At 36.7% G+C, this 25,885-nt stretch overlaps 5 protein-coding genes across 5 annotated transcripts in view; 2 read left to right on the plus strand and 3 right to left on the minus strand.

The window, feature by feature from the left end:
- Window positions 1-3,729, minus strand: part of pnpla7b (patatin-like phospholipase domain containing 7b) — a 51,581-nt gene extending 47,852 nt beyond the window's left edge. Inside the window, exons 1-2 of the mRNA XM_049470315.1 lie at window positions 3,620-3,729; window positions 1,322-1,365 (exon numbers count right to left, since the gene is read on the minus strand). Of these exons, the coding sequence (XP_049326272.1) occupies window positions 1,322-1,365; window positions 3,620-3,695 (120 nt within the window). The 5' untranslated portion in view covers window positions 3,696-3,729. The remainder of the gene's footprint in view (window positions 1-1,321; window positions 1,366-3,619) is intronic.
- Window positions 3,730-3,741: 12 nt separating this feature from the next.
- On the plus strand, window positions 3,742-6,111 carry mrpl41 (mitochondrial ribosomal protein L41). The gene is made up of 2 exons (XM_007230092.4): window positions 3,742-3,844; window positions 5,417-6,111. The coding sequence occupies exon 2, from the start codon at window positions 5,431-5,433 to the stop codon at window positions 5,836-5,838; it is 408 nt and encodes a 135-aa protein (XP_007230154.1). The 5' UTR covers window positions 3,742-3,844; window positions 5,417-5,430; the 3' UTR covers window positions 5,839-6,111.
- Window positions 5,958-15,572, minus strand: dph7 (diphthamide biosynthesis 7). The gene is made up of 10 exons (XM_022667619.2): window positions 15,396-15,572; window positions 14,771-14,929; window positions 13,931-14,064; window positions 13,195-13,282; window positions 12,988-13,079; window positions 11,559-11,716; window positions 11,250-11,322; window positions 9,966-10,031; window positions 9,691-9,863; window positions 5,958-8,391 (listed from the first exon to the last, which is right to left on the minus strand). The coding sequence occupies exons 2-10, from the start codon at window positions 14,909-14,911 to the stop codon at window positions 7,946-7,948; spliced, it is 1,371 nt and encodes a 456-aa protein (XP_022523340.2). The 5' UTR covers window positions 14,912-14,929; window positions 15,396-15,572; the 3' UTR covers window positions 5,958-7,945.
- Window positions 15,573-16,704: 1,132 nt separating this feature from the next.
- Window positions 16,705-20,443, plus strand: paxx (PAXX non-homologous end joining factor). Its single transcript, XM_022667594.2, has 7 exons — window positions 16,705-16,920; window positions 17,065-17,125; window positions 18,405-18,454; window positions 18,560-18,744; window positions 18,843-18,893; window positions 19,854-19,947; window positions 20,136-20,443. The coding sequence occupies exons 1-7, from the start codon at window positions 16,808-16,810 to the stop codon at window positions 20,182-20,184; spliced, it is 603 nt and encodes a 200-aa protein (XP_022523315.2). The 5' UTR covers window positions 16,705-16,807; the 3' UTR covers window positions 20,185-20,443.
- Window positions 20,444-21,254: 811 nt separating this feature from the next.
- abca2 (ATP-binding cassette, sub-family A (ABC1), member 2) overlaps window positions 21,255-25,885 on the minus strand; it is a 124,552-nt gene continuing 119,921 nt past the window's right edge. Inside the window, exon 49 of the mRNA XM_049470310.1 lies at window positions 21,255-25,762. Coding sequence (XP_049326267.1) covers window positions 25,727-25,762 — 36 coding nt within the window. The 3' untranslated portion in view covers window positions 21,255-25,726. The remainder of the gene's footprint in view (window positions 25,763-25,885) is intronic.

The following is a 25,885-nucleotide window of genomic DNA, read 5'->3' on the forward strand; positions in this document are numbered from 1 at the left end:
ACGGCATTTGTGACAACGTCTGGGTCCGGATCCGGATCGCGGTCCGCCTATTAGTGACCTCTGTTTTAAAGCTATCAAGATGAGTAAGTTAAGTACTAAGTTAACGCTCTGTTTACGCTAATTTTAGCAGCTAAATAGCAATTTAGCTTCTTCGTCATTTAATCAGCCACAACATGCCTCCTTTTCAGGTGCTCGTGCATCGCGGTTGTGCTGCCGAGGAAGGCAAGTTCTTCATTGCAGATATTGCATTGCACGCGTTTCACTTTTATTTTCTTGGTGATCCCACACTTTTGAGTTCTGTAGCGGGGTAGCCATGAAACCAGAGCCTGTCTGTATAATGTCCTGAGATGTCGTCCACTACCTACCCCGGTTTCCACTACTGCGCATGTGCGTCCAGGACAGAAAGGCAGTCGCAGCAGTTTGGAGAGAAAAACAAAGAAAAAAAAAAAACGACTAATCGACTATTAAATTAGTCGTCGACTATTTTAATAGTCGACATAATCGTGACTAGTCGACTAATCGTGGCAGCCCTAATGTTCACGCAGTCATGAAAAAATCAGATCTGAGCCACTTTGAGCAAAAAAAAAAAAAATCAGATTTGAGTTACTTCAGCCTGGTAATGTGAACGTAGCCTAAGACTCACCATGAAGTATTGTAGAAAATGATCTTGCGCTATATTGAGTATCGCAGAATCACAGTACCGTGATATCATCATTATCGTAGGCAATGTATTGTAAATGTAAATACCAGATGTGTCCCAGGTTCAGGCCTCATTAATATTACTATCAGTGGAATAATTTGCATTTTATTTATTTAAAAGATTTAGATAAGGATTTATTGTTTGCCTTAAGTTACTTCTAGAAAGTAACTTAAAATGTTAAGTTTATTTAAGTTAATTAATAGTTTAAACCTGATTGATCTCTGAATTTTTACATTATTAACACATAAATTATTTTATTTTAATAATACTTTTACTAATTACAATACTAATGTTAATAGAAGCATCCCACTGCAGACTACTACCTACTTGTGGACCACTAGAGGGTGTTTCAAGGCCCAATATTGGTGCGTGGCCCACAGGTTAGGAAACCCTAATGTAGGTCATTGTAAGTCAGTTTCCTGGAAAGAGATTTAGCCTAGTTGTAGACTATGTTCTCCTGTCACTGCCTTTCAATAGAAAATCTCAATTTAAAATACTGTGTAGTCCAAGACCAGGATTAATCCCTAAATGACTTAATCCTACACTAATTAGTATGTCTGATAATGAAGCTTCAGTTGGCGCTAATTTTTAAGTCATACAATCAAAGAAAAGGGTTCTTACTGGATAAATACTGCAGCTGTCCTCTTCTTCTTTGTCGCCCATTTCTAGCACAGAAAACAGGGTTAAACTGGGTGCACATATTTCAAATATTTGATTAATAGGCTTATCTCAGGTTTTTGGTGTCATTGTGGCAAGTTCACACACAGCACAGGCTACAGTCGGTCGCACAGCGGAAAGAAAAAAATTGTATAAGAAGCTCAGTATGGTGGGTGAACACACACTATTTTACACTTGTCTTTAACGGCTGTACACTGTCCTGTAACAAGAGAAGAACAGCAAGTCCCTCTACAAATAACTCTAGCTGAAACCCAAAACAAGGTAACAGCAGCATGGAATCAATAGCCAGAAAACAAACAAAAAAACAGCAAGTCCGACTCAAGTTGGTGAAGCAGGATAAGATGATTGACCAGCACAGTGTACATTTTTGTTTGGTTGACCAGCAAGACCAAGTGGGTTGACCAACAAAACCAAGCTGGTCTGGTTGGTCTACAAGTATGATCAACCTGACAAAGCAAGAGGACCAAGCTGGCTGACCAGCTACAATTTTGACCACCATACTGAATGTTGACATTGAGTTGGTTTAGCTGCTCTACAAGCACTATCAACAAGACCAAACTGAACGCTGGATCACCAACTAAATAATCTGGTAGACCAACATGACCAGCAAGACCAAGCTGCCTAACCAGCATACCCTAAATCATTTTCAACAACATGTACCATATTGGTCTTGCTTGGGAATTGCTTGGGATTCTTAGTACTATTCAAGAGATAATTTACCAGCCTTTTTTACCACCAACACCACCACCACATTTTGTTTTTGCCTGGTTGACCATCACCAAAGACCAGCTTAAACCATCTGAAACCAGCTGCCAGTTAAAGATGGCTTAATGACTTGGGTTTTTTTTTTGTGAAAAAATGAATTGTTATAAGACAAACTGTAAAATATGGTGGAAAAATAAGCTCCTTAGATATTATTCAAAAGACTGAATTCCTTTGGACCACCTCAAAAAATGGCCGTTTTCTCTGGTCCCACACATTGGGTGACCAACTCCTTTGGCAAATTTAACAATTAAAATAAGCTCTAAATAAATTACTTCCTCTTGTATATTGTTGATATGCATCTCCTTTACTTATGATAACTTCTTTGGTCTACATTGTATTGCATGTATACATGTTGATCTTGTATATATATATAGCTAAATTTTACAGTTAGCATCTGTTCCTGCGGTAAACCACAACTTAGATTAGCCTAGATTTGCAACCCTGTTACCCAAATATATTGCATAATCTCATAAAAAAAACTGCTTTGATACCTAAGCTTGACGAATCAAACTTTTTGATAGTCTATTACCTGTATTTAATAAATATATGACTAAAAATGATCAAACTGAAGATCAAATTTTCGGAAGTGACCACCCCTGAAATGTACCAAGATAATGGAATGTCCCAGCTATTTTCCATACATAGCTAGTTTACATACATAGCTTATTGCCAACGTATTAACTACAGTGACAATCATCAAATACCAGCTCAACCCTTCTGAGCCAAACTAGTTTACATACATAGCTCATTGCTTAAGGGGATGTTTTCACTTATGCTTATGAACCAGCTTGACAAATCACAAAATACCAGCTTAAACCATCCTAAAACCAGCTGCCATGACCAACAAGACCAAAAAACAGCTAGTTTACATACACAGTTTATTGTTTGTTTGTTTTTTTTAATGTTTTTTACCTAGATGGCCAGCGTAACCAACCACCCCTGATCCTCACAGACCAGTTTAGACCATCCAGTCAAATAATCCGGATTTTTTTTTTTCAGCAGGGCTGTAGTGGCTGACATACTAGCATATCTCAACTGACATCCATGTGACAGGTCACTACAGAACTCCAGCACTTCACAACACCTGCAGCAGAAAAACAGCAGACCAAAGGTCCCCTGTAACCGGACCCCCTCACCTCCCACCACCACCACCCAGCGCAATCTCATACTCGCACTCTTTTTCAAGGGGAAATCAAAGACTCGGGACTTCTACAGCACGAATTCAACATTTAACACAATGTTTAAAGCTCACACATCCTCACAATATAACTAACAGCTACAGGAGGAGCAGCTGAACATCTGAGCAGCTCCTGCTGTTTACACACACACCACGCTCAGTCAACAAGTAATCGGATACAGATTCAGACAACTGCTGGAAATGAACAGCCAGAGCTGAGATATTACACACCTCACGCGCCTCCGACAATATCCAATCAATCTCCCAAAGCCCATAACTGAAATGCATTGATTACTTACTGATTTGTTCCCTGATCCCCCTCCTCCTTTTGTCCACTGCAAACTTGTCCGCTTCAATCAACACATTCACTCCCATTCACACTCGGGCTCTTAGAAACCCTGCGCCAGTACCCTGCGATCTGATTGGTCGGCGCGGAGCGGCTCGGCCTATCAGGAGCGACCTCTTTTAAACGCCCGTTCCGTGATTGCGCAGGCTGGTCGTTTTCGGTGTACACGCTGTTCAAGGTGAGTGTGTGGTAATTTAACACTTTCGAGCACTTTAAGGCTTTTTCTGGCTGCGTGGAAGGTTTTAATGCTTGTGAATGTTGTTTGCGTTGTATTTAAAGCTGCCATCAATTTAATACGCCTTGTTTAGAGACGTTTTTCATTCGTTTTTAGCTGATATTTAGCTAAATTGCTTGCTAACTAACGTAGCTAACCTATAACTATAACTAGATGCTGTAGTTAGGTCAGCTATGTGTGTTTTTAGGTATGTATTAATGACATTTTGACTTTAAAATAAAAAATTGTGTAAATAGTGCAATAAAAAGAACAACACAGAACCTAAACAGGAGGTAGCAACTGGAGGTGTGTCTATAGCACAATTAATTTAATACTTTACAATTTAACACAACTTAAATGCTTTTTCTGGCTGCGTGGAGGGATTTAATGCTTCTAAATGTTGTTTGCGATGTATTTAAAGCTGGAATTAATTGATAAAGCCTTGTTTAGAGACGTTTTCATTCGATTTTAGCTGATATTTAGCTAAATTGCTAGCTAACTAACCTAACTAGCTAACCTATAACTAGATGATGTTGTAGTAGTTAGCTAGATGTGTTAGCTAGTTAGTTATGTATTAATGACAGTTTGACTTCGTTTTAAACGAGAAGCAGTATAATAAAATAACAATACAGAACCTAAGCTGGAGGTACCAATTTGAGGTGTTTCTATGGCACAATATTTATTACCCCTTTCTCAGTACTTTGAGATATCAAGATACCTTTTTGATACCAAGAACAGCTGTAATAATAATGTTGTGTATTTTCTTTATTTTAAAATATTTGTTGCACATAGCACTATTTAGAATAGACCATGAACCAGCCAATGAACAAGTTTCTAAATCACTGAAACCCCACTCACTGCACTGAAAAAAAAAACAGTAGTACTATTCATATTAGTAGTACTACTAGTTTTGTTCCAGAAGTCAGGAGCTCCTTCCATGCTGCAATAGTGTGTACATTGTAAATGCATTGTAAACTGCAGTTTGGAGTATGTATGTTGAATGTTACAATTTTACAAATACTATATTACTTCATATTAGTATTAGTCATTAATATACAATTTGGATGCACCCACTGTCCTCTAAATATTTGTTTTTGATTACTGATTATGCTGGTTTTCATAATAGACAAGACCCCCAGCTCAGACTGGTGGTCTTGAGTGGCCCTACTGTCTAAGTGTTGGGCTTGAGACCATGAGTTTGATCCAGTTGAACATAACTCAGTCTCTCAATTACAGCAGCCCAGAATATAACACACCAATAAAAATAATCCACACAAGGTGTACCCCAGTATATGTAGTACATACAGTGTGTATATATACCCCAGAATGACCTCTTTCTTTAAAAGAATATAGGATCAGGAGACAAACAAAGTTAAGCAAAGTTAAGCCAGTAAAGCAATTTACTGTAGGAACTCAAATATATATTCAAGAATATTACTATAACCTCATACCTTACATCTAGATACTAAATGTCTTTTTTTATTATTTTTATTTTAGTTTTTAACTAAAAATCTGTATATTTTTGTTTCTATGCAGGCTAACCCAAACAGATGGGGCTGCTATCAGCATTGACCCGCGGCCTGGTGCGGGGAGCAGACCGGACAGCTGAGATGACCAGCAAACGTGGCCCTCGGACATTTTACAAAAGCAGAGGGGCCATGCCAGCTGGAGTCCTGACGTCAAGCAGAAAATTCATCCCTGTGCGGGAAATGATTCCCGAGTTTGTTGTACCCAACCTAGAAGGATTCAACCTGAAACCCTACGTATCCTACAAGGCCCCTGCTGGGACGGAACAGCCAATGACAGCAGAAAGTCTGTTCGCCCAGGTGGTCGCCCCACAGATTGAGAGGGACATTGAAGCAGGCACTTTCGACAAGGAACAGCTGGAGAAATATGGATTAGAAAAGACGCAGGATGGAAAGCTGTTCAAACTGTATCCCAAAAACTATATTCGTTGAATCTTCGTACATCCTTTCAGTAATTACTGGACTGTGTAAGACCAAAAAAAAAGAAATCTGGAAAGATGATCCCCCTGTAGACACACCTGTGAGTCAGATACTGATGAAACAGAGTCTGGTCCATTTTATAAATCATTCGATCTTCATTGCAGTTATTAAATCATAATACAGATATTGCATATATATGTATTGTTTCAGCCTTTCCATTGAACCCCATTATAAATCTTCACAGCTGGCTGTAAAACAGTTTAATAAACATGTTTCTATATAAAACATGCTTACCTAAATGTTATTTATTGCTGCTTTTTCTTTTTCTTGTGCATACATGTGTTTGTAACAGGTTTAAAAAAAATGAGTAAATGTGGTCATTAAAATGCTCATAAATATGTAAAATGCAAATGTAAAATATCATGCTTTTTAAGGGTATCCTTTAAGAATGAAGGATTTTTAATAGGAACACTTATCCCATTTCTGTAATTACAGACTGTAGTTCTACATCTGTTTCTCTCTATACTTTCATTATTCTTCTTTCACCCTGTTCATCAACGCTCTACAACAGAGCAGGAATTATTTTGGTTGTGGGTCACTGTCAGCAATGCATTAGTATGAGTGTGTTGTGCTGGTACTAGTGGATCAGACACAGCAGTGCTGCTGGAGTTTTTAAACACCTCAGCATCCTGAAGGCTAGAGAATAACCAACACTGTAAACTATACAGCCCAGATTCAGAGCTTCTATCTCTGACTTTACTTTATCTACAAGGTGGAGCAGCTATAGGTAGGAGTATCTAACATAGTGAACAGTGAGGGGACTCTTGAAGCCCTGCTATGTGTGCGTGTGTACCATATTTTTTTGCACTATAAGGCGCACTATCAATGAATGTATATTTTCATGGATCTTAATCTACACAGATTTATCTCCTGTTTATTTAGGTGAGTTAATTGCTTCTGTTTATTAACAGTAAGCTTTAGATTCCCAAATTTCTCCAACACTAAGGCTGGAGCATTAGCGGCTAACCACTAGCAGGTTAACAGCAGGCTACAGGCCGCTAGTACTCACCTCTGAACGGGGAAATAGCAGTGCTGAAGAAATAAAACGAAACTTCTGCATAACGCTGCACTTCAGCAGAGTGGGTTTACTTTGCTCTGTATTAAAAGGCACACTGACAATTTTTGAGAAAATTAAAGGATTTTAAGTGCACCTTATAGTGCAAAAAAAATATGATACATAGATATACCCCCAAATAAATGTAGGTTAAATATTGAATAATAAAAACGGCTCATTCACATCAGGTTGCTTTTGCAGCTTAGTTTGCATATAAGGACTAAAAAAAGGATGCTTTTAAGCTAGTTAATATAGTGTAGTAGATAACACCAAATTATTTCCTCTTACAGACTAGGAAAGAATATACTCCTGGTCAAGACTGAAAAGTAAAGCAAAACTATATCACACTTTTGCTTTGAAAAAAGTGAGAAATTTGGTTTTCCGTGATATGGGCCCTTTAATGAAAGTAGAGGAGAGCAAGGCACAAACAAACACAGTGCTGTAAAATGTAATGATCTACATCATTAAGAATGACCATAAGATTATTATTTTTTTTTTTTAGCTTAACCATAACCACAGCTGCTTTTTTATTTATAACAAAGTTACAAATGAAGTATTTCTAATTTTAATAGTAAATTACAGAATTCACAGTTTTTATTTTAACCAGCCTCTTGTAATATAATATAATATATAGCACCATTTTGATGTAGTCATATGCAGGACACTAAGAGCTCAGCAATTTGTGCAGGGCATCCTGTGGTCATGTGTTGCCTTTCATTTTTCAGCAGGATTATGCTCACCCACACACTGCAATAGTTTCCCAGGATTGTCAGAACCAGATTGCAACACATGTCCACCAGATTTATGACCAATTGGGCATTAAATGGGTCCAACCATGCCCAACCGTATCTCATCTTGCAAGTGTTAGGTTGTGCCCCGCTCTCCTCTACATCATAAACATCTTTACATATTGTTCTTTAGCTAGTAAACTCCAATTATCACACCATCTGTACTAAAAACACTCTCTAGCTGCTACACAGCATCAAACTATCCAAAGATAAACCCTCATGACGAGGGACTAGGCTCAGTCTCTGCTGTGCCCGATCCAGTCTCAGGCTCTTCTGGGCTCCAGTCCCATCTCCACACATGCAGCATGTGGTCATAGAAGGAGCAAGTGGCTAGCAAACAAGACATGGAGGCCGAGTTGTCCCCCAGGCCGGGTAGTGGAGCTGGGCACGGCTGAGTGCTCTTCTCTGGAGGTGGAGAATGGTCAGGGATGTATCGTCCAGAGTCGTCCTCCAGAGAAGTGTCAAAGCTGGCAGTCGGTGACTCGTACTGGATCCTCAGGTGTCCCCCAGGCTCTGTAAACTCCACACAAGCTGGAGCTGGTTCCTGAGGGGAGGAGGGTGGGGGGCTGCTGAGGGGAAGCCAGGACCAGTCTGCTCCATAGGCTAAAGAGTTGTGAAGGATGTATGAAGCCAAGATAGGGCACGGTCCTTCATTTCCTTCATCTGTTGAAGAAGAGAAGGAGGAAAAGAATATGAAGAGATGCAAACATCAATTTATCAATATATACAGTGGGGTGGCCAAAGCTGATTAAATGATATTTTGTCCATCTAATACTCATATATAATCTGGGACTGGGTCTAAATCTACCAGGATAAGCATTGCAGACAAAAATAACAACAGTTATGCATGTAGGGTCACCACAAACTCCCAAAAGGACATAAGGGAAGAAAAAACTACACGTTTTGTTCTATAATGGGTACAGAGAAACTGTACAATTATCTCAATAATTTCACTAATCATAAATATGGAAAACTTAAGCACATTACTCATACTTCCCTAAAGATGGCACTAACGCACCATTTACTATTATCTTTCTAAGCTTGCTGTATGTTGTTCAGGAGTGCTCTAAAGTGTATTTCCTTAAGTTGGAGTTACATTACATGATTTTATCCTGATTTTAACCCTGATTTCCAGTTGGGGTGAGTCTGTACTAGTTCGCTTTAGTCTGAGATTTGATTTTTAGCCTAAAACCGTTTTTCGACCAGATTATGTGCAGAATCTGGTAGTATAAAGTTTTTACTGACTCAAGTTCTGAACCCACATCACCAGCAGCCAATGAAAACGACCTTAAAATGTAATGTAAGTTTTTTTTTGTTATAATTCAAATTTTCTGTTCCATCATATAACATTAGCACTACTGCAGCAGGTGGAATCGCTACAGCTGCAATATTTATTTTAGTGGCCTAGTGTTTTGCTGACCTCCAGCTCTTTATGAAACAACAAGAGTGAGAGCCAGCGCTAATGCTGTTCCAGCAGTGCTACCTGGGGTTAGGAGCAGCCTCCAGGCTGATAATACTCACCTCTCTACGGCAAAATAGCTAGCTCACACTTAGCGGTTAGCGGCTAATGCTAATACTACTCCAGTTTCAGTGCTAGAGAACTGAACTCAAACTCCTGTATAATGCTGTTTTTTTCAGTGGAGAGGCTTTACTGCTACTTAATACCTGAGTGGAAGAATTCATACATAAGGTATACTGGATTAAAAGGAGCACTGATGATTTTTGGAGAAAATTAAAGAATTTTAAGTGCACCTTATAGTGCAGAAAATACACTAATATATCTAGTCTGTTTATAATCTACTCCCACTTTTAAAAGTCTGCAGTGTATCCAAGACTTTAGACATACACAGACATGCCAAAGACAAGTCTCCCACAGTGGACAGTGCAATGGGTGGTAATAATTGTGATCATATGTCACTAGTAGGAGGAGAAAAAGTTCCACTCCTCCTCTGTTGGTCTTACCCATGGCCTGCTTGCAGTGGAGAATGTGGTAGTCGTTGTGCATACATGCAGCCAGGAGCAGGTGCTCTTGAGTGGGATGCCACTTGAGCCTCCACACCCCTCCACCCACTGCGGTTTCACTGAGGGGCTGCCGCATGTTCCTCCCGTCCCACAACAGCACGTTTTCATCATAACTGCAATACACACGAAGAAAACAGTCAGGCATTCAGTACACACACAGTAACAGTTAAACAGTGCAATGATGAAGCTAAACTGCGAGATTGAAGCTGATTTACCTGCCAGTAGCTAAAACATGCTCTCGATGAGGGTTGCTGTGTATACTGCACACACCCATAGAATGCCTGTGAATGAAGACAGATACAATACACACTGGGCACTAATAATAACTCTAATAAGAGTTCGACATGTAACAATAAAAATATTTTTTTAGTACGATATAAAACACCAGTGGAAAGTTTGGACAAACCTCTTCTCATTCAATGTGTTTTCTTTGTTTTAATGATTTTTTTTTTTCGTTATAAATTTAATATTGAAGACCATAATAAAGCTATACAGGAAAACACATGCCAAATTATTCTGTAAAAAAGAACAATTTTGTTAAACAAACCAGAATATGTTTTATACATGTATCTTTGAGGACGGATCTGCACACTCTTGGTGAGATTTTATTCTCAGTGTCTTCATGAGAAAGAGTCACCTGGAATAGTTTTCTCAGCGTCTTGAAGGAAGGAGTTCCTGGAGGTGCTGAACAATAGTTGCTGCTTTTCCTTCACGCTGTGAAGCTCCAGCTCATCCCAATCAAATCACCTCCAATCACAATCTCAGTTCATCAGGATTAAATCAGGGGATTATTTGAAGGACTACATAATTATATATGTGTCCCTTAACTGTTTTCATGCCTTTAATATTAATCTACTATGTAAAAAATACATTAAAGTAATAAAGAAAAACATTGAACAAAAATGTATGTCCAAACTTTTGAATGCTACTGTATTGTGCCAGAATTTATTGTTATAAATTATATTATTGTCATTTTATGATCCCTGTATGCCATAATGATAATACATTAATATAACAATGCAGTGACTTTTTATTAAAATAAAGATTTAGATTTTTACAAAATACAAATGATTACTAAATAAATATAAATAAAATATAAATGACATAAAACAATGTTTTTTTAATTAGTTAATGTGCTCTCATAGCCTAATAAAAACAATGGGCAATCAATTGAAGTTAATATTATGTATACTGGCTGCATATTGTACGTTAAGTCAAAAATATTATTGGGACAGACCTATTCCCAGTAATTACAGACAATATAAGCAGTGATCAGATTTTAAACTTTTCCCCCATACTCCAATCAGCCATAACATTAGTACCACTGACAGGTGAAGTGAAAACATTGATTATCTTCATCTACACTGGCATGTAGATTAAGGGATGCCAAGGGATGAGATCTACAGTGCATATTAGGCAGCAAGTGAACAGTCTGTTCTTGAAAGTTCTGTGCTAAAACCAGGAAAATGCACAGGTTACAGTGCCAGAATGTGTCTCACCTTTTACTGGTGAACGTAGGAGTAGAGGGACCCATTCTCAGATCCCAGCCTTTCAGTTTACAGTCATCCCCACCTGAGACAGACACACAACAACATCACACAATGATTAAACACACACACACACACACACACACAAACCATATAATAGTGAAAACATGTGATGAAAGACAGATTTTTTTTTTTTATGTAAACACAAATATGTTGATATTGTTGAGTTTATTTCAGGTCTTTTGTTTCATTTCTATTGGTCCATTCATTATATCACATTATATCATTTAGTATGACATTAATAAAATATAATGTCCTAACCAGAATAAAGCAGCTGTGTATCCCAATAACTGAAAGCTGAAATCCAGGCCTCAAAGTCATGAGCTTTCCACTGGGAAACGACGTTCAGACTGGCCTCGCCGAGAGAGAGCACAGAGAGAGAACCGGTCGAATCACTGGACACCACACGAGCGTCACTGCTGTGAAAAATTCATACAGAATATTAACATTAGTAAATGATGCACCAATCAGCACTAACATAAGCTTGTTAAACAGTAGAGGTGTCAGAAAATATTGATATATCAAAGTATTACAATATTTTATATATATTTATATTATATTTATCGTAATCACTAGTTTACATTTAAATATTGGTGGCAAACAGGCATTCATTTACGGTTGTGTTTTGTCTTCAGATTCTAAAAATGAGCCAACAATTTTAACAATTATAAACAATTGCAATATATCAAATTGTTCTAGTCAATACACATCCATATGAAACAAGCTACTGGTTGAATAATAGTTTAATACCATATTTCGGGGTGTGTATTGGCAAAGCAATGTGATATGCATCACAATACAAGGGTTACAATTTAATTTATAGTAATAGAGTATGATACTGTAAGCAAGGCCGTATATAAATATATAAATATAAATTGAATTTTAGAAATACTCCTATTATACAAAAACACCGTCATATCAAATCAAATGCAAAGATCTACGCAAGGAAAAACAGAGCTGGAGGAGAAAAAAAAAATCCTTTAAAACGGAACCATGGTTCATGAGTAACTTTAAAAACATATATAATCGTATATATTAATACAATAGCTAATATAGTATATATTTTAATATAAAATATAGTATAGTAATATAGGATAAAACCCTTTCTCATCTGGTCATACATAATACAGTTTCCCCTCCACAGACAAGTAAGAGCAGACATATGGACATTTGAATAGATGTTTTAAATTTAGATGTTTTAAATTTAGACGCAGCTCTTCTTTGAAAGGCTGTGTATATGTTAACCTAGCTAACCTAGCTACAGTTGTGAATGTTAACATGCTGTGTTCAATAAAACCATGCAAACATATAATTTTATAACATTTTTGCGTTTAAGCAGACTGTGTTTGTCTATTGTTGTGATTTAGATGAAGATCAGAACACATTTAATTACCAATTTATGCAGAAATCCAAGTAATCCCAAAGGGTTCACATACTATTACTGCTACTGTATAACTATGTGGTGTCTCCCCATATCCTCCCAAATAGCTGTAAACAACATTTAATAGACTCCTGAACTGCTGGGTTTCCTTATCTAGCTATTTTATGACTTCAGACTGCATTTACTGTAAATACAGTACAATTATGAACTATTTAATATGAACTGACAGGATATTTGAACACAAATGCAGAAGCGAACTCTTCAAAGTGGGCCTGGAAGAACAAGGTGGATAAGAAAAGAGCTTCTTACCTTTCACCTCTCCCAGTTGACCAGTCCAGCGATAATGCCAATCTGTCTGGTCCCAGTTCTGTGCTGGACACATGCTCTAAACAGCTGCTCTGCTGCTCCACAGCAGTTTTAACAAAACACAGAACACAAAACAGAAAATAATGAGCTTTGTTCTTTTATAATAATCCCAAATTACTGATAAAAACAAAATGCATATGCATTGTTTACCTGTGCATCAACCAGGCTGTGTAACTGTATTTCTCCACGAGCTGTAGCCATTCCCAGCATAGGACGCTCGCACACTGGAATATGACACCTATGATGATAAAAAAATATATATTTATATATTATTTATATTCTAGATTTATTTCAAATGTTCTCCCAATTTTTTCTCTCAATTTAGCTAGGCCAATTGTCCCACCCATTCAGCGGCTACTCAGTTGTATTTCCCATATAAGTGATGCCACAATACCAGGAGGGTGAATACTAGCACACTCCTCCTCTGACTCCGCCTCTTTTTGAACTGCTACTGATGCAGCATTGCCACGTTGCATCACAGTGTGCTCGGAAGAAAGCACAGCGACTCACTTCCGATACATCAGCTCACAGATGCCTTGTGCTGATCGACATCACCCTTGGAGTGATCAGGGATAAAGAGTGCCATCTACTGTACCCACCTAGAGAGAGAGCAAAGCCAATTGTGCTCTCTCAGGACTCCGGCAGCTGTTGGCTAGCTGCATGCCCAGGATTCAAACCAGCAAGCTCCCAATCATAGTGACAGTGCTTAGCCCCCTGGACCACTTGACACCCCCATATGTTTAATTAATATAGAATTAATGTAAAATATTTATTATATATAATATATATATATATATATATATATATGAAATATTTTTTATATTCATATATATGAAAGCAGCACACATCTGTAACAGTGTTTTAAATGTACATTAACTACACGTACCATTTCAGGTCCAGTATAGCCGGAGTGTCGATTCGCTGTATTTCAGTTAGCGGTGGGGTAAAGGATCCTTGGGACTGGAACTTAAACAGGTACAGTCGACCGGTTCGGCTTGGAGTCGTGGACTCTACTGTCGTCTGCAAATTAAAAGGCAAAACAGATAAAAAATTGGGCTGCAACTGTGGAAAAAACACAGTAAAATCTCCACTTGATTGTCCCATTTTATGTGCCCAAGAAGACTTCTATATTGAGATAGAACATTTGTGGCATTGAATCGAAAAACAATCAAAAAATAAAATCAAAAAATAGCCCAGCTAACAAGTTTTGGTTAGTAGAATGTTTACTTAACATGGAAACGAGATTCTAAGGCATGGCCACGACTTATTAAAGCATAGGAACGAGATCCTAAAGCATATAAACTACACAAATAAGGCATGGGAACGAGATAATTAAGTTGTAGCCAGAGAATAATAAAGCTTGCTTTTCTGTAAATTAATACTCATGAAGAAACTGAATATCACATCTAAGCTCCAATGCAATGATAATCTTTTGTAAGAAAATGGAAATTGAACTGGTTTCTTTTTATTTTTATTTTGGAGTGTCTTGTAGTGACACATGGCATAATTCTACTTAAGAGACACTTAATTCTCACAGGCTCAGACGCAGACAGTATCAGACCCGTTTACCATCCTTAGACAGTCATATTGTGCACAACTCCTGAGAGCTGCTTGCTTTGTTACCCATGCCTTAAGGGCTACAATTTGATGAACACGTTCCCACGCCTTCATAAGTCATGGCCATACCTTAATTATCTCATACCCACGGCTGAAACTCGGAACTCACCTCCTCTTGGTCTTTCTGGAGCTGGTAAGTTCCACAGGCTAGAATATGAGACCACTGGTTCAGAGGACACCACTCCACACTGTCAGCACTGAGCTCCGTATCAAACACCTGCAGACTGCGGGTCCGAGACTGCCAGCCCATTTCAGCACCCTGCGCATACTACACAATATATACACCATATAATATATAATATATACTATATGATTATGATATACTACATACCATATACTATATACTATATAATATACAATATATATTATATTCTATTTACTATAAATCACAAAATATATACTATACACTATATAGCATATTCTATATACTATATACCATACACTACAGAGACTGTACACATACTGCAGTAATTAATAAACAGCCTGTTAGAAAACAGCAGCAACACAACACACACACTTACTGAACACACCCACACACACACTTACTGAACACACATACATACTTTCTGCACACACACACACTTACTGAACACACAAACATACTTTCTGCACACACACACTTACTGAACACACAAACATACTTTCTACACACACACTTACTGAACACACACACACTTACTGAATACACACACATACTGAATACACACACTTACTGAACACACACGTGTACTCACACTTTTAACTGATTATCCACACTGTTTAACTATTAAACACACACGCAGTTAGCTACAAGTCCTACCAATATCTACATGTTCCTAATGTTATATTAACTAATATATTTAAACAAACGAGCAGCTGTTACTTTATGAAGCGGATTAACAGCAGAGCTAAGTTTAACAGGACTTTTATTTTGTAATCCGATCCCTCAAAACAGGAACTACGTTTAAAAGGCCACAGAAAACCTAGAGAGGAGATCACCCACTTAAGAATGTGTTCCGAGTTAATCATAGTTTAGAAATATTTATTCAGTTTTAATATAAAAAAACACTATCACATGTTTTAATACCGAATGCATAATTGTCGTATCTTAGCTTATATTTAAACTGTAGAACAACTAAAATATGCAGGTATGTTTATTACCAGAATACTTTATTATTTTAGTATTTTAATTATTTTTATTCAAGTGAGTTCAAAATGAATAGGTTCACATGGAGCAAGTAAGCAAAATCATAGTTTATAAATGTTTATTATTATTATTATTATTATTATTATTATTATTTTATTATTTTTTTAAAGCTTTTAAACTCTGTTTTAAAACTTTAAACGAGCTCTGGCCATCAGCTCACAGTCAGCACACAGTAGCAGTAATGCTAGCGTCTCTAAATCGTTTACTGTAGAGAAATGGAAACACACAGGTAAGTTTGCTTAGCTTTTTTATCAAAATATTTCTTTCTACTTTTTAAAATTAAATGAATGTGTATAGCAAATAGTCTATTACTATTTCTTATTTAAGATTTTTGCTGTTTAGCTCCATTCATCCCCATTCATTTTGAACTCACTCGCGGGCTCAATCTATCGGTTAAAATGCTTTATTGATTATAACTGGAAAAATAATAAAGTGGGCAGTCTTGCAACAAACCAGCTCTTGAATTAATGCTCCAGGTTTGTCAGGTCACAAGAGGGCGCTCACTAAAGAGTTTTAAATGAATGGGCTTTTATTGAGCATCTAAGTTTATACATGATTATAAATTTAGGTAAATATTATATTATACATGAGTTGAAATTTGTGAGAAAAATTATCTTATATCAAACTTTTTTTTACAGATCTAAATTACTATTTATTACAGTTTAGTACATTTGCAACAGACTACAAAAATAAATGTTTAAATTCCATTAAATTGATTATTTAAATCGCATTGTTTAGTTTTTTTATTGCTGTTTTTTGTTTGTTTTACAGTTTGACTGTTTGACTTTGTTTAGTCAATAAAAATAACAGGTCCAAGTTTACCATGACCTTTATTTTGTAATCCGTTCATATCAAGCAGGAAGTACATATTTTGTTTAATATCCGGGTAGTTGCCGGTTTAAAGGTCTGAAGTTTTTTGTAGTTTTTAGTGTTTTTCTGTTTTTAAAATTCTGCTGGAGAATGGATCAGACTGATTCTCAGCCCAAAACTGTTCTCGGTACTTTAATAGACAGAAAGGACCGATCTAAATACGTGTGCTTCACTCAGAGGAGAGCGGGAGGGCTGAGCGTGGGGTGAGTTACTGCTGGAGGTGTCTGTGGGTTCAGAGTGCAAATATTATTATTATTATTAGTGGTGGTTATTCTGCTGGATCACTGCTGTTGGTGTTTAGAGCTGAATATTTACAGAATGTTCAGCAGCTGTGGTTTGTTTCTCAGGTTGAGTAATGGTGAGGATGTTTGGAAAGCAGATGTTTCAGAAGAAAGCTTGTCTCAGATGGTAAGTTCCTTTAAATCAACATTTTACACTGAAGTCTTAACCTAGATAACCTATACAGTTCACTCTTTTAGACCTGAAATTTCTCAAGTGATGAAAAAAAAAAATGTAAGAATGCTGGTTTCTGGGCTATGAGTGGTCCAGTGGTCTAAAGCGCATTAATGATGCATCAGCAGCAGTTGGGGAAAAAAAGAGGCAAAGTCTGACTTCACATGTATCAGAGGAGGCATGAGCTAGTCTTCTTACCCTCCTGGTGTGTTGGGGCATCACTAGTGATAGTGAGGGTCCTGATGAGTGGGTTGGGTAATTGGCCTGCCTTGTAAATTGGGGAGAAATTAGGGAAAAAATATATATATATAAAAAATAAAATAAATGCACAGAAAAGGAGACTCTAATTTTCTACTGTCATATATGTAAACCAAATAAATTAAATTAACTAAAATATTTAGGGTTTTTTTTTATATTCATTGCATTGGATGCATGTGTGAAATATTTTATATTTCATTTTGACCTTTTTATTTAATAAACCATCCCTAAACAGTGAAAAAAATAAATAAATAATTATTAAAAAGTGTTCTAATGTAGGGGTTCTCAACTGGAACATTTTTTATGGTCATTAAGTCGTGACCCACTTTTATAAAATACAAGCCAAAAATTTATTTTTAAAAATTAGCCTTCAAAAACACATTTAAACATACGTTAGCATGCAAAGTGAATTGAATTGCAATTATTTAGGAAACTAGAAGGAACATGTCAGCTACATGTATAAAAGATACTACAATAAAATTAAATAGCAAAACTGGCTATTTATCCCCCAATATAAAAGACAAGTACAAAATCAGATTAGCTTATTTTTTGTATCTTTTTTTAAATTTTTTTTTTTTTTTTTTAAAGCTGTCCGTAACCCACTTTGAGGTTTTCAACCCACCAGTTGAGAATCGCTCTTCTAAATCGCATTAAATTAGTAAATAAAATTAGCTGTTACTTTCCTTCAATGTTAATATGGTCAGCAAAAAGAATCAAGATCATGCCCATATATTGTACAGCAAGTCAATAATTTAATTATTGTGCCACGCCTATTTGACAGGTAATAATTTCAATTTAACTGTCGTGTAACTGTTTAGACACCATACTTTATCCACAGCTATTTACAAGATTATTCACTTAATCTCTGTGATGGTTATAAAGTTTTGGCTCATGTTTGTGTATTTTCTTATATGATTCACTCTTTCTGGAGAGTAGTCATTAAAAGACGACTTGATATTGCTTGTTGTTGTTGCAGAAGAAGAGTTTTTCACTGAAGTCGACGGAGGATTACGCCCTGAAGCTGAAGTAAGCAATAAAAGACAGATAGTAGATCATCTAGATAAAGCAGAACCTGCTTCTCCTTTCCTCTCAAGTGTTAACCTGAGGATGTTGTCTTGTGTCCCGGGACAGGGGGGCGTGCAGGAGCGGCAGTGCTTTCGTCTCGCTGCAGGAGGACGGCGCTGTGCTTCACCTGGACTCTGAACCTGCAGATCTTAATGTGTCTTTATCCAAACTCACAGACCTCGAGGGAAGATCAGAACTCAAAGATCTGCTGTTTAAGATGGCAGACAGTCTGACGCAGCTAGACGCTGCAGGTAAACAACAGCAGGCTGTAAACAGGCCTCTAACAGATCTGATTTAATTAAGCTATAATTTCAGAAGGATATGTGTTTATTTTTTTGTTCTCTATTAGGGGCTACACCTACATCAAGTCCTATAAAGAGTCTACAGAAGAAGGGCACTGGTATGTGGTCTTCATCATTTTTATGCTCGGGATTTGTATATATATATATATATATATATATATATATATATATATATATATATATATATATATATATATATATATATATATATAATGTACAGCCCTGGAAAAAATCAAAAGACCACTTCAGTTTCTGAATCAGTTTCTCTGATTTTACTATTTATAGGTTTATGTTTGAGTAAAACGAACATTGTTGTTTTATTCTTTAAACTACAGACAACATTTCTCCCAAATTCCAAATAAACATATTGTCATTTAGAGCATTTATTTGCAAAAAGTGAGAAATGGTCAAATTAACTAAAAAGATGCAGAGCTTTCAGAGCACAAATAATGCAAAGAAAACAAGTTCATATACATAAAGTTATAAACTACAGACAACATTTCTCCCAAATTCCAAATAAAGAGTTCAGAAATCAGTATTTGGGTGGAAGAACCATGTTTTTTAATCACAGTTGTTTTCATGCATCTTGGCATGTTCTCCTCCACCAGTCTTACACACTGCTTTTGGATAACTTTATGCCTTTACTCCTGGTGCAAAAATTCAAGCAGTTCAGTTTGATTTGATGGCTTGTGATCATTCATCTTCCTCTTGATTATATTCCAGTTTTTAATTTGGTAAAATCAAAGAATCTCATCATTTTTAAGTGATTTTTATATATATATATTTTTTTTAATATGTTGAATGAAGCAAATCCATAGCATCATAACCTTGTTCATCAGACACTAGGCATTAAACATAGTGCCAATAGGTTCCAGATAATCCTGTTTAATTGACAGTACTACTCAACAGGTAGTAGACAACAACTGAAGCAACTCAAAGTAGCTGAATGCATTTATTACACGTACTGTCCACACATTTTTAGATAGTGTAGTATAGTGTAGTATACCAGTCTGGTCTTATCAAACCACATGATAATTAATGGCACTTTTTTGTTGTAGGATTTGAACCTAGGAAACAACAGTCCAGCGGTCCGACAGTAGCTGTGCGAAAACGCCTTCCAGGGGATTCGATCATCAACCCAGGAACAAGAAGGTGATTCACTAACTTTATACACACTGACTTATATTTAACATATTTAAATGTTTGGACATATAATCTTCATTTAAACAGCACTCTGAGATGGATTAAATACAACTAAACACAACTGAATAAATGTTTTCTAAAAAAATGTATTAATAGGTCCTTATGGTTCTCACTGTTATTTTGGGTTGGTTCTGCAGGAAGCGAGCTGCTACAGGAGTGGATTTTGACGATGGAGATGCTGCATAGAATCAACATGTGTATAAATCTCCTGCTGCTGATGATGATTACATAACATGAATGTTCCACTTTTAACCCAACAACACTATCACCATTACCATCACTGTTGTTACTACAATCTACATACAAGTACATAACATTAACAAGACTCTAGACTGTTTTTATTAATTTAATCTTAGTGGGGCTATTTTAATGAAACATTATGAATCAAGCATAATTAAAACATTTTAACTGTATATGTAAAATAAATATCTTATTTTTTAAAATATTCTGGAATTTGGAGTCTTTTTTGTGATCCTTGTCTTCACTGTTATGTGTAGAGTTTGCTAATGTTTTGTTTAGTACAAAACATTACATTTAAACTCATTAAATTCAGTTAATCCATAAACATATGGAAGAAAGTGAACCAAGAACTGTCAGTAGTTGCAATTTTTTTGTTTTAAACAAGTTTAAATTTCCCTAAAAAAAAAAAATCTTATCTTCCATTCCCTGGAACCTTTTCAGAGATAACTACATTCTATTTTCGAAATGTTCTGGCCATTGTGAACAATTGAACTCTAACCGATCATAAAGGGATGGACTCCTCAAGCAGCGCCTCAGGCACTTTCCCGATTCACCTTTGGTTCCTGTGAACCTGTTATTGGTTCTCCCGTTGCCATCAAGTTATCCAAAAACAGTGTGTAAGACTGGTGGAGGTGAACATGGCAACTGTGATTAAACTGTAATAAAAAAACAGGGTTATTCCACCAAATATTGATTTCTGAACTCTTAAAACTTTATGATTTTTTTTGTTTTGCATTGTTTGAGGTCTCTGCATCATTTTTCTCATTTTTGCTAATAAATGCTCTAAATGACAATATTTTTCTTTGGAATTTGGGATATTTTACTCAAATATATACCTGTAAATAGCTAAATCAGAGAAACTGATTTAGAAACTTTTTTTTTCCAGAGCTGTAGATACTGACCACTTCATACTGCTAACAACCCAATATACCTGTCTGATATTTTGATGATGTTATGATTGTTTGTGTATTGGTGTGTGCTGAATCTTTAAAGGACAAATTCACAGAGAAGCACAATTCAACAATTTTATTTTATTTTCTTTCCAGTTCATATTAAAAACACCTGAACACCTCATCACAAGAGTATGGAAACATAATAATCAGAAACAAGCTCAAAATTCAAGTCAGTCTGTTACAAGGGGATTCGTCTGAATAAAGACTTAAATCAAGTTCCAATGCATGAAAAAATAAACAGATAACTATATTCATATCTAAGTACTTAAATGAGGGATGTTCTGAAGCACTTACTCACACATTTTTATTAAAAAATGAAACCTCCCCTTCTTTAAACCAACACCATCTTTAGCTAAATCATATCATTGCACTTTTCTCTGATATGGAATCAAGCTCAGAGTTTGCTGGTGTCCTTGACCCTAATATCAACACGCATTAGTTGCAGCACCTCCCGTACATTGTATTACTGAAGGATGATTAATCGATGGATTTAGACGACTCTTATTTACAATAAAATATTCTGAGAAGTGAAGGAGCGCTTAAGTCATTTCGTTCATACATCTAAAAATATGCTTGATTTTCCCTTTGGTCATTTCACACGAACAAAATATAATAAAACACAGAGTTGCTCCGGGCCACCGTCATACATTTTCAGCTGATTCTGTCTTCATTAAATTATTTTAAGGATCCAGCTGCAGCTTCAGATAATGAGAATTAAATTACAGCCCTAAAAACAATAAATACAGCTTCAACAGTTAGCTATGTAGCTAATTAATTACAGCTACAAAACATACAAGTTTAGGAGCTAAGGCTAGCCAACAATAGCTAGCCTAGCCATCTAACCAACTAACACAGCAGCAACAGTTAGCTAGCTAGCTAATTACAGCCACAAAACCAACAAATACAGGTGCTAAAGTTAGCTAGCATGCTAGCCTGTCTAATTACAGCCACAAAACCGAATAACACAGCAGCTACAGTTAGCTAACGATAGCTAGCCTAGCTAACCCGCTAGCACAGCTGCTACAGTTAGATAAGCACCTTAACAAACTGCACCAAATACAGTTGCCACAGTTAGCAAGCTAGTTAGCTAACGCTAGCTAGCCCAGCTATTACGGCTGCAAATCAACCAGCACAGATACAGCAGTTAGCTAACGCTAGCTAGCCTAGCTAATTACGGCTGTATGGCCGTTAGCCACTAGCTAACCACAAGTAGCTTGCTTGCTATTTAACTGTAGCTGCTGTATTAGTGGGTTTTGTGGTTGTAATTGGCTTTAAAGCTAGTCAGCTGTAGCTGCTGTGTTAGTGGGTTTTATGGCTGTAATTAGCTTTAAAGCTAATTAATTGTAGCTACTGTATTATTGGGTTTTGTGGCTGTAGTTAGCTATAAATCTAGTTAAATGTAGCTACTGTATTAGTGGGTTTTGTGGCTGTAATTAGCTAGTTAGCAAGCTAATTGTAGCTGCTGTATTAGTGGGTTTTGTGGCTGTTATTAGCTTTAAAGCTAATTAACTGTATCTGCTGTATTAGTGGGTTTTGTGGCTGTAATTAGCTTTAAAGCTAATTAACCGTAGCTGCTGTATTAGTGGGTTTTGTGGCTGTTATTAGCTTTAAAGCTAATTAACCGTAGCTGCTGTATTAGTGGGTTTTGTGGCTGTAATTAGCTAGTTAGCAAGCTAATTGTAGCTGCTGTATTAGTGGGTTTTGTGGCTGTTATTAGCTTTAAAGCTAATTAACTGTATCTGCTGTATTAGTGGGTTTTGTGGCTGTAATTAGCTAGTTAGCAAGCTAATTGAAGCTGCTGTATTAGTGGGTTTTGTGGCTGTAATTAGCTAGTTAGCAAGCTAATTGAAGCTGCTGTATTAGTGGGTTTTGTGGCTGTAATTAGCTAGTTAGCAAGCTAATTGAAGCTGCTGTATTAGTGGGTTTTGTGGCTGTAATTAGCTAGTTAGCAAGCTAATTGTATCTATTGTATAAGTTGGTTTTGTGGTTGCAGTTAGCTAATTACAGCTAATTACGGACCATAAAACCAACTACAGCAGCTACAATTAACTAGCTAGCTAACTAAATGCAAAACTGTTTGCCAGAATTTCTTTTTTACATATTTCAATCAGGATCATACCTTTGTTTATTTAGACCATGTAACATCTTTTAAATATATATGTAACCTATTTTGTTTATTATATTATGGGCTAATAAGGGAAAATTATTTTTCTACATTGAAACATTATGGGCCACAAAAATGTATGTATGCTATATTGTTCATTTTTAAGAGCAAAACTACATTGAGTAGTTCTAGTTCTACATCTTGTCTGCAACGTTTTATGGTTGGAGATTAAATTTAAAAGGCCTCGGTTCCCCTCCAGTCAACTAAGGGCTTAGTCTAGCAGAGCCACAGCTGGATCCCTTTCCAAATGCTCACAAATTAAGCAACATTCCATTTGTAAACTATGCGGATCGCTCCGTCTTTCACATGAAGATCACAAACCATCATTATTAGCTAGAATCTAAAGCACTGCATGAGCCACACACTGAACGGACAGAGTTGAAGACTGTCAATACGCAATAGCACAGATCAGGTAGAACTTACAGCAAATACAATCCTTGACAACAATTCAAAGTAGTTCAAAAACCATCAGAGGGATGTTTCTTTTTTTTACTTTTTACTTTTTAGGACATATTACAGTAAATGTAATTACAGGAAAAATTAATTACAATAAAATAAGCACAAACACATCCCATACGGGCTCCCAAAACAAAACACAAGAAAGAAAACCTGTAAGCTCCTGATAATGTCCTGAAATCTATGTTTTTGTAATAACAGTGAATAAAAAATCCACCTTTGGCTTCACAGTGATGGCGAAACAGTTAGGTCGAAACATTTACTGTACATTGACATCTCGCACAGGAGTTAGCATCGGGCTGATGCTGTTCGCTGTATACATTTTTTTCTTCAAAGAAATGAACAAAACCAAAAAACGTTGCCTAAAGTGAGGATAACACAAGTTAATGCAGCCCAAAATTACACAGTCTGAAAAACCAAAGGTCCAACCTAAAGTAGTCCGTATAGAAAGTGCTCTAACGATCTGTTGTGTCGCAACTCTCTGTAGAATCATGTCTTTGCCTTTCGGACCAGGGCGCTGCTACTGCACTATGAAACTTTGGTAGAGTGTGAACAGGACCATAAATAAAACTCATGAAAACTTATAATGCTGGGTAATCTTGTAACATTACTGTACCGTATCAGTCCACACCCTTTTTCGCACATATCTCTCAGCTTGTCAAAAAATGCATGTGTACAACTGTCCATTAGGGGGTGCTCATATTGCAATTTGTTTTTACGGCAGTGGTGTAAAAGTGAATTACACTCCCCAACTTTAGGGAAGAGCTCAAAGAGCAAAAGATACCAATTCTCGCAAAGTACTCTTTTAAGACGACAACAAAACAAGGTTCAGGAGGCACTGATCTGTGCAAAATATGTATTATTATATATTATTTATATTTTCATGCCATTAACATTCACAACGTGAAACCACGGTGTCCTCAGTGTCAGGGCAGCTTCTGACCAATTTGACGACTAAAGGCCATATTATCGTAATCTTCTCAAGTCAGTGTCTCGTATCTAAGCTCACTCGGCTCTCGCAAAGGTGCATTTGTACGCCAGCCAGCATTCTTTTATCGATTCAAAAGGATCACACACACACACATATATATTTATATATCTTCAAAAAACATTTCAGTAGGGAAAATAAATCATTCTTCCACCTACAGACAAAAAATATAGGACATACCACAGGCTTGACTCTATAGCATGCTCTCAAGGCAGGTTCGACGTATTAACGAAGATTAGGTCCAACTTTACAAAAAAACACGTAGTTACATCAGTGTTCCAACTGAGAAACGACAAACGCATAAGAACCAGTCATAAAAATAACATATGATAGAAAGGCCGAACCCAAAAAATGGTCATACCTTATTGGGGATATGTTATCTCATGACATCAACAGCTGTAAAGCGCTAGTTCAGAACAGCATAAACAATATAACGTAATTATCTCCAGGATCTTTTCCAAGGTCCCTTTTCTTCAGTGTCAAAAATAAAAATGCCAAATCTGACCATTTCTCTTCATTCAACAAATACATCCTCTTTTAATCCCATCCAGCAGGCTTTAATCTGAAATAAGAACATGATTCAAAAGTTCATCTCCAAATGCAAGCGTTCTTCATAGCAGCACACAGGCCGCACATTCACGGTTTTCTCAGAATCTTTGAGCGTGCCAGATTTTTACAGGCACTGTCCATCCGTGCCTTCCACTGTACCAAACACACCTCTGTACCAGCAGTGTTCAGCAGGGCTCTGTGCTGGGTCCGCTGTTGCAGTGCAAAACTAGAAAATATGAGCATCTCTTCGGAAGGCCAGGTTGGTGGACCTATTTCGCAAAGGATGTAGCTCAGGAATATCTCTCACTGATCAGGCTGGAATCTTTACTTGAGGCTTAGTTTGTCTCTTTTTTTCTCTTTGTCGCACTTGTCGCTGCTTCAGCAGAGAGTATCTGTGTTAAAGGACAACTGCACCTGAAAAGAACACAGTGAAAAATGAGAAAAAGGCTGTGACTATATGGTGATTAAAATAGGTTGAATCCATAATAGAGAATGAGTTGTGTTTAGACTGTATTAACTAGCGTTAAACTATTAATA

The sequence above is a fragment of the Astyanax mexicanus genome, chromosome 22 (assembly GCF_023375975.1).
Source record: "Astyanax mexicanus isolate ESR-SI-001 chromosome 22, AstMex3_surface, whole genome shotgun sequence".
NCBI classification, from domain to species: domain Eukaryota; kingdom Metazoa; phylum Chordata; class Actinopteri; order Characiformes; family Acestrorhamphidae; genus Astyanax; species Astyanax mexicanus.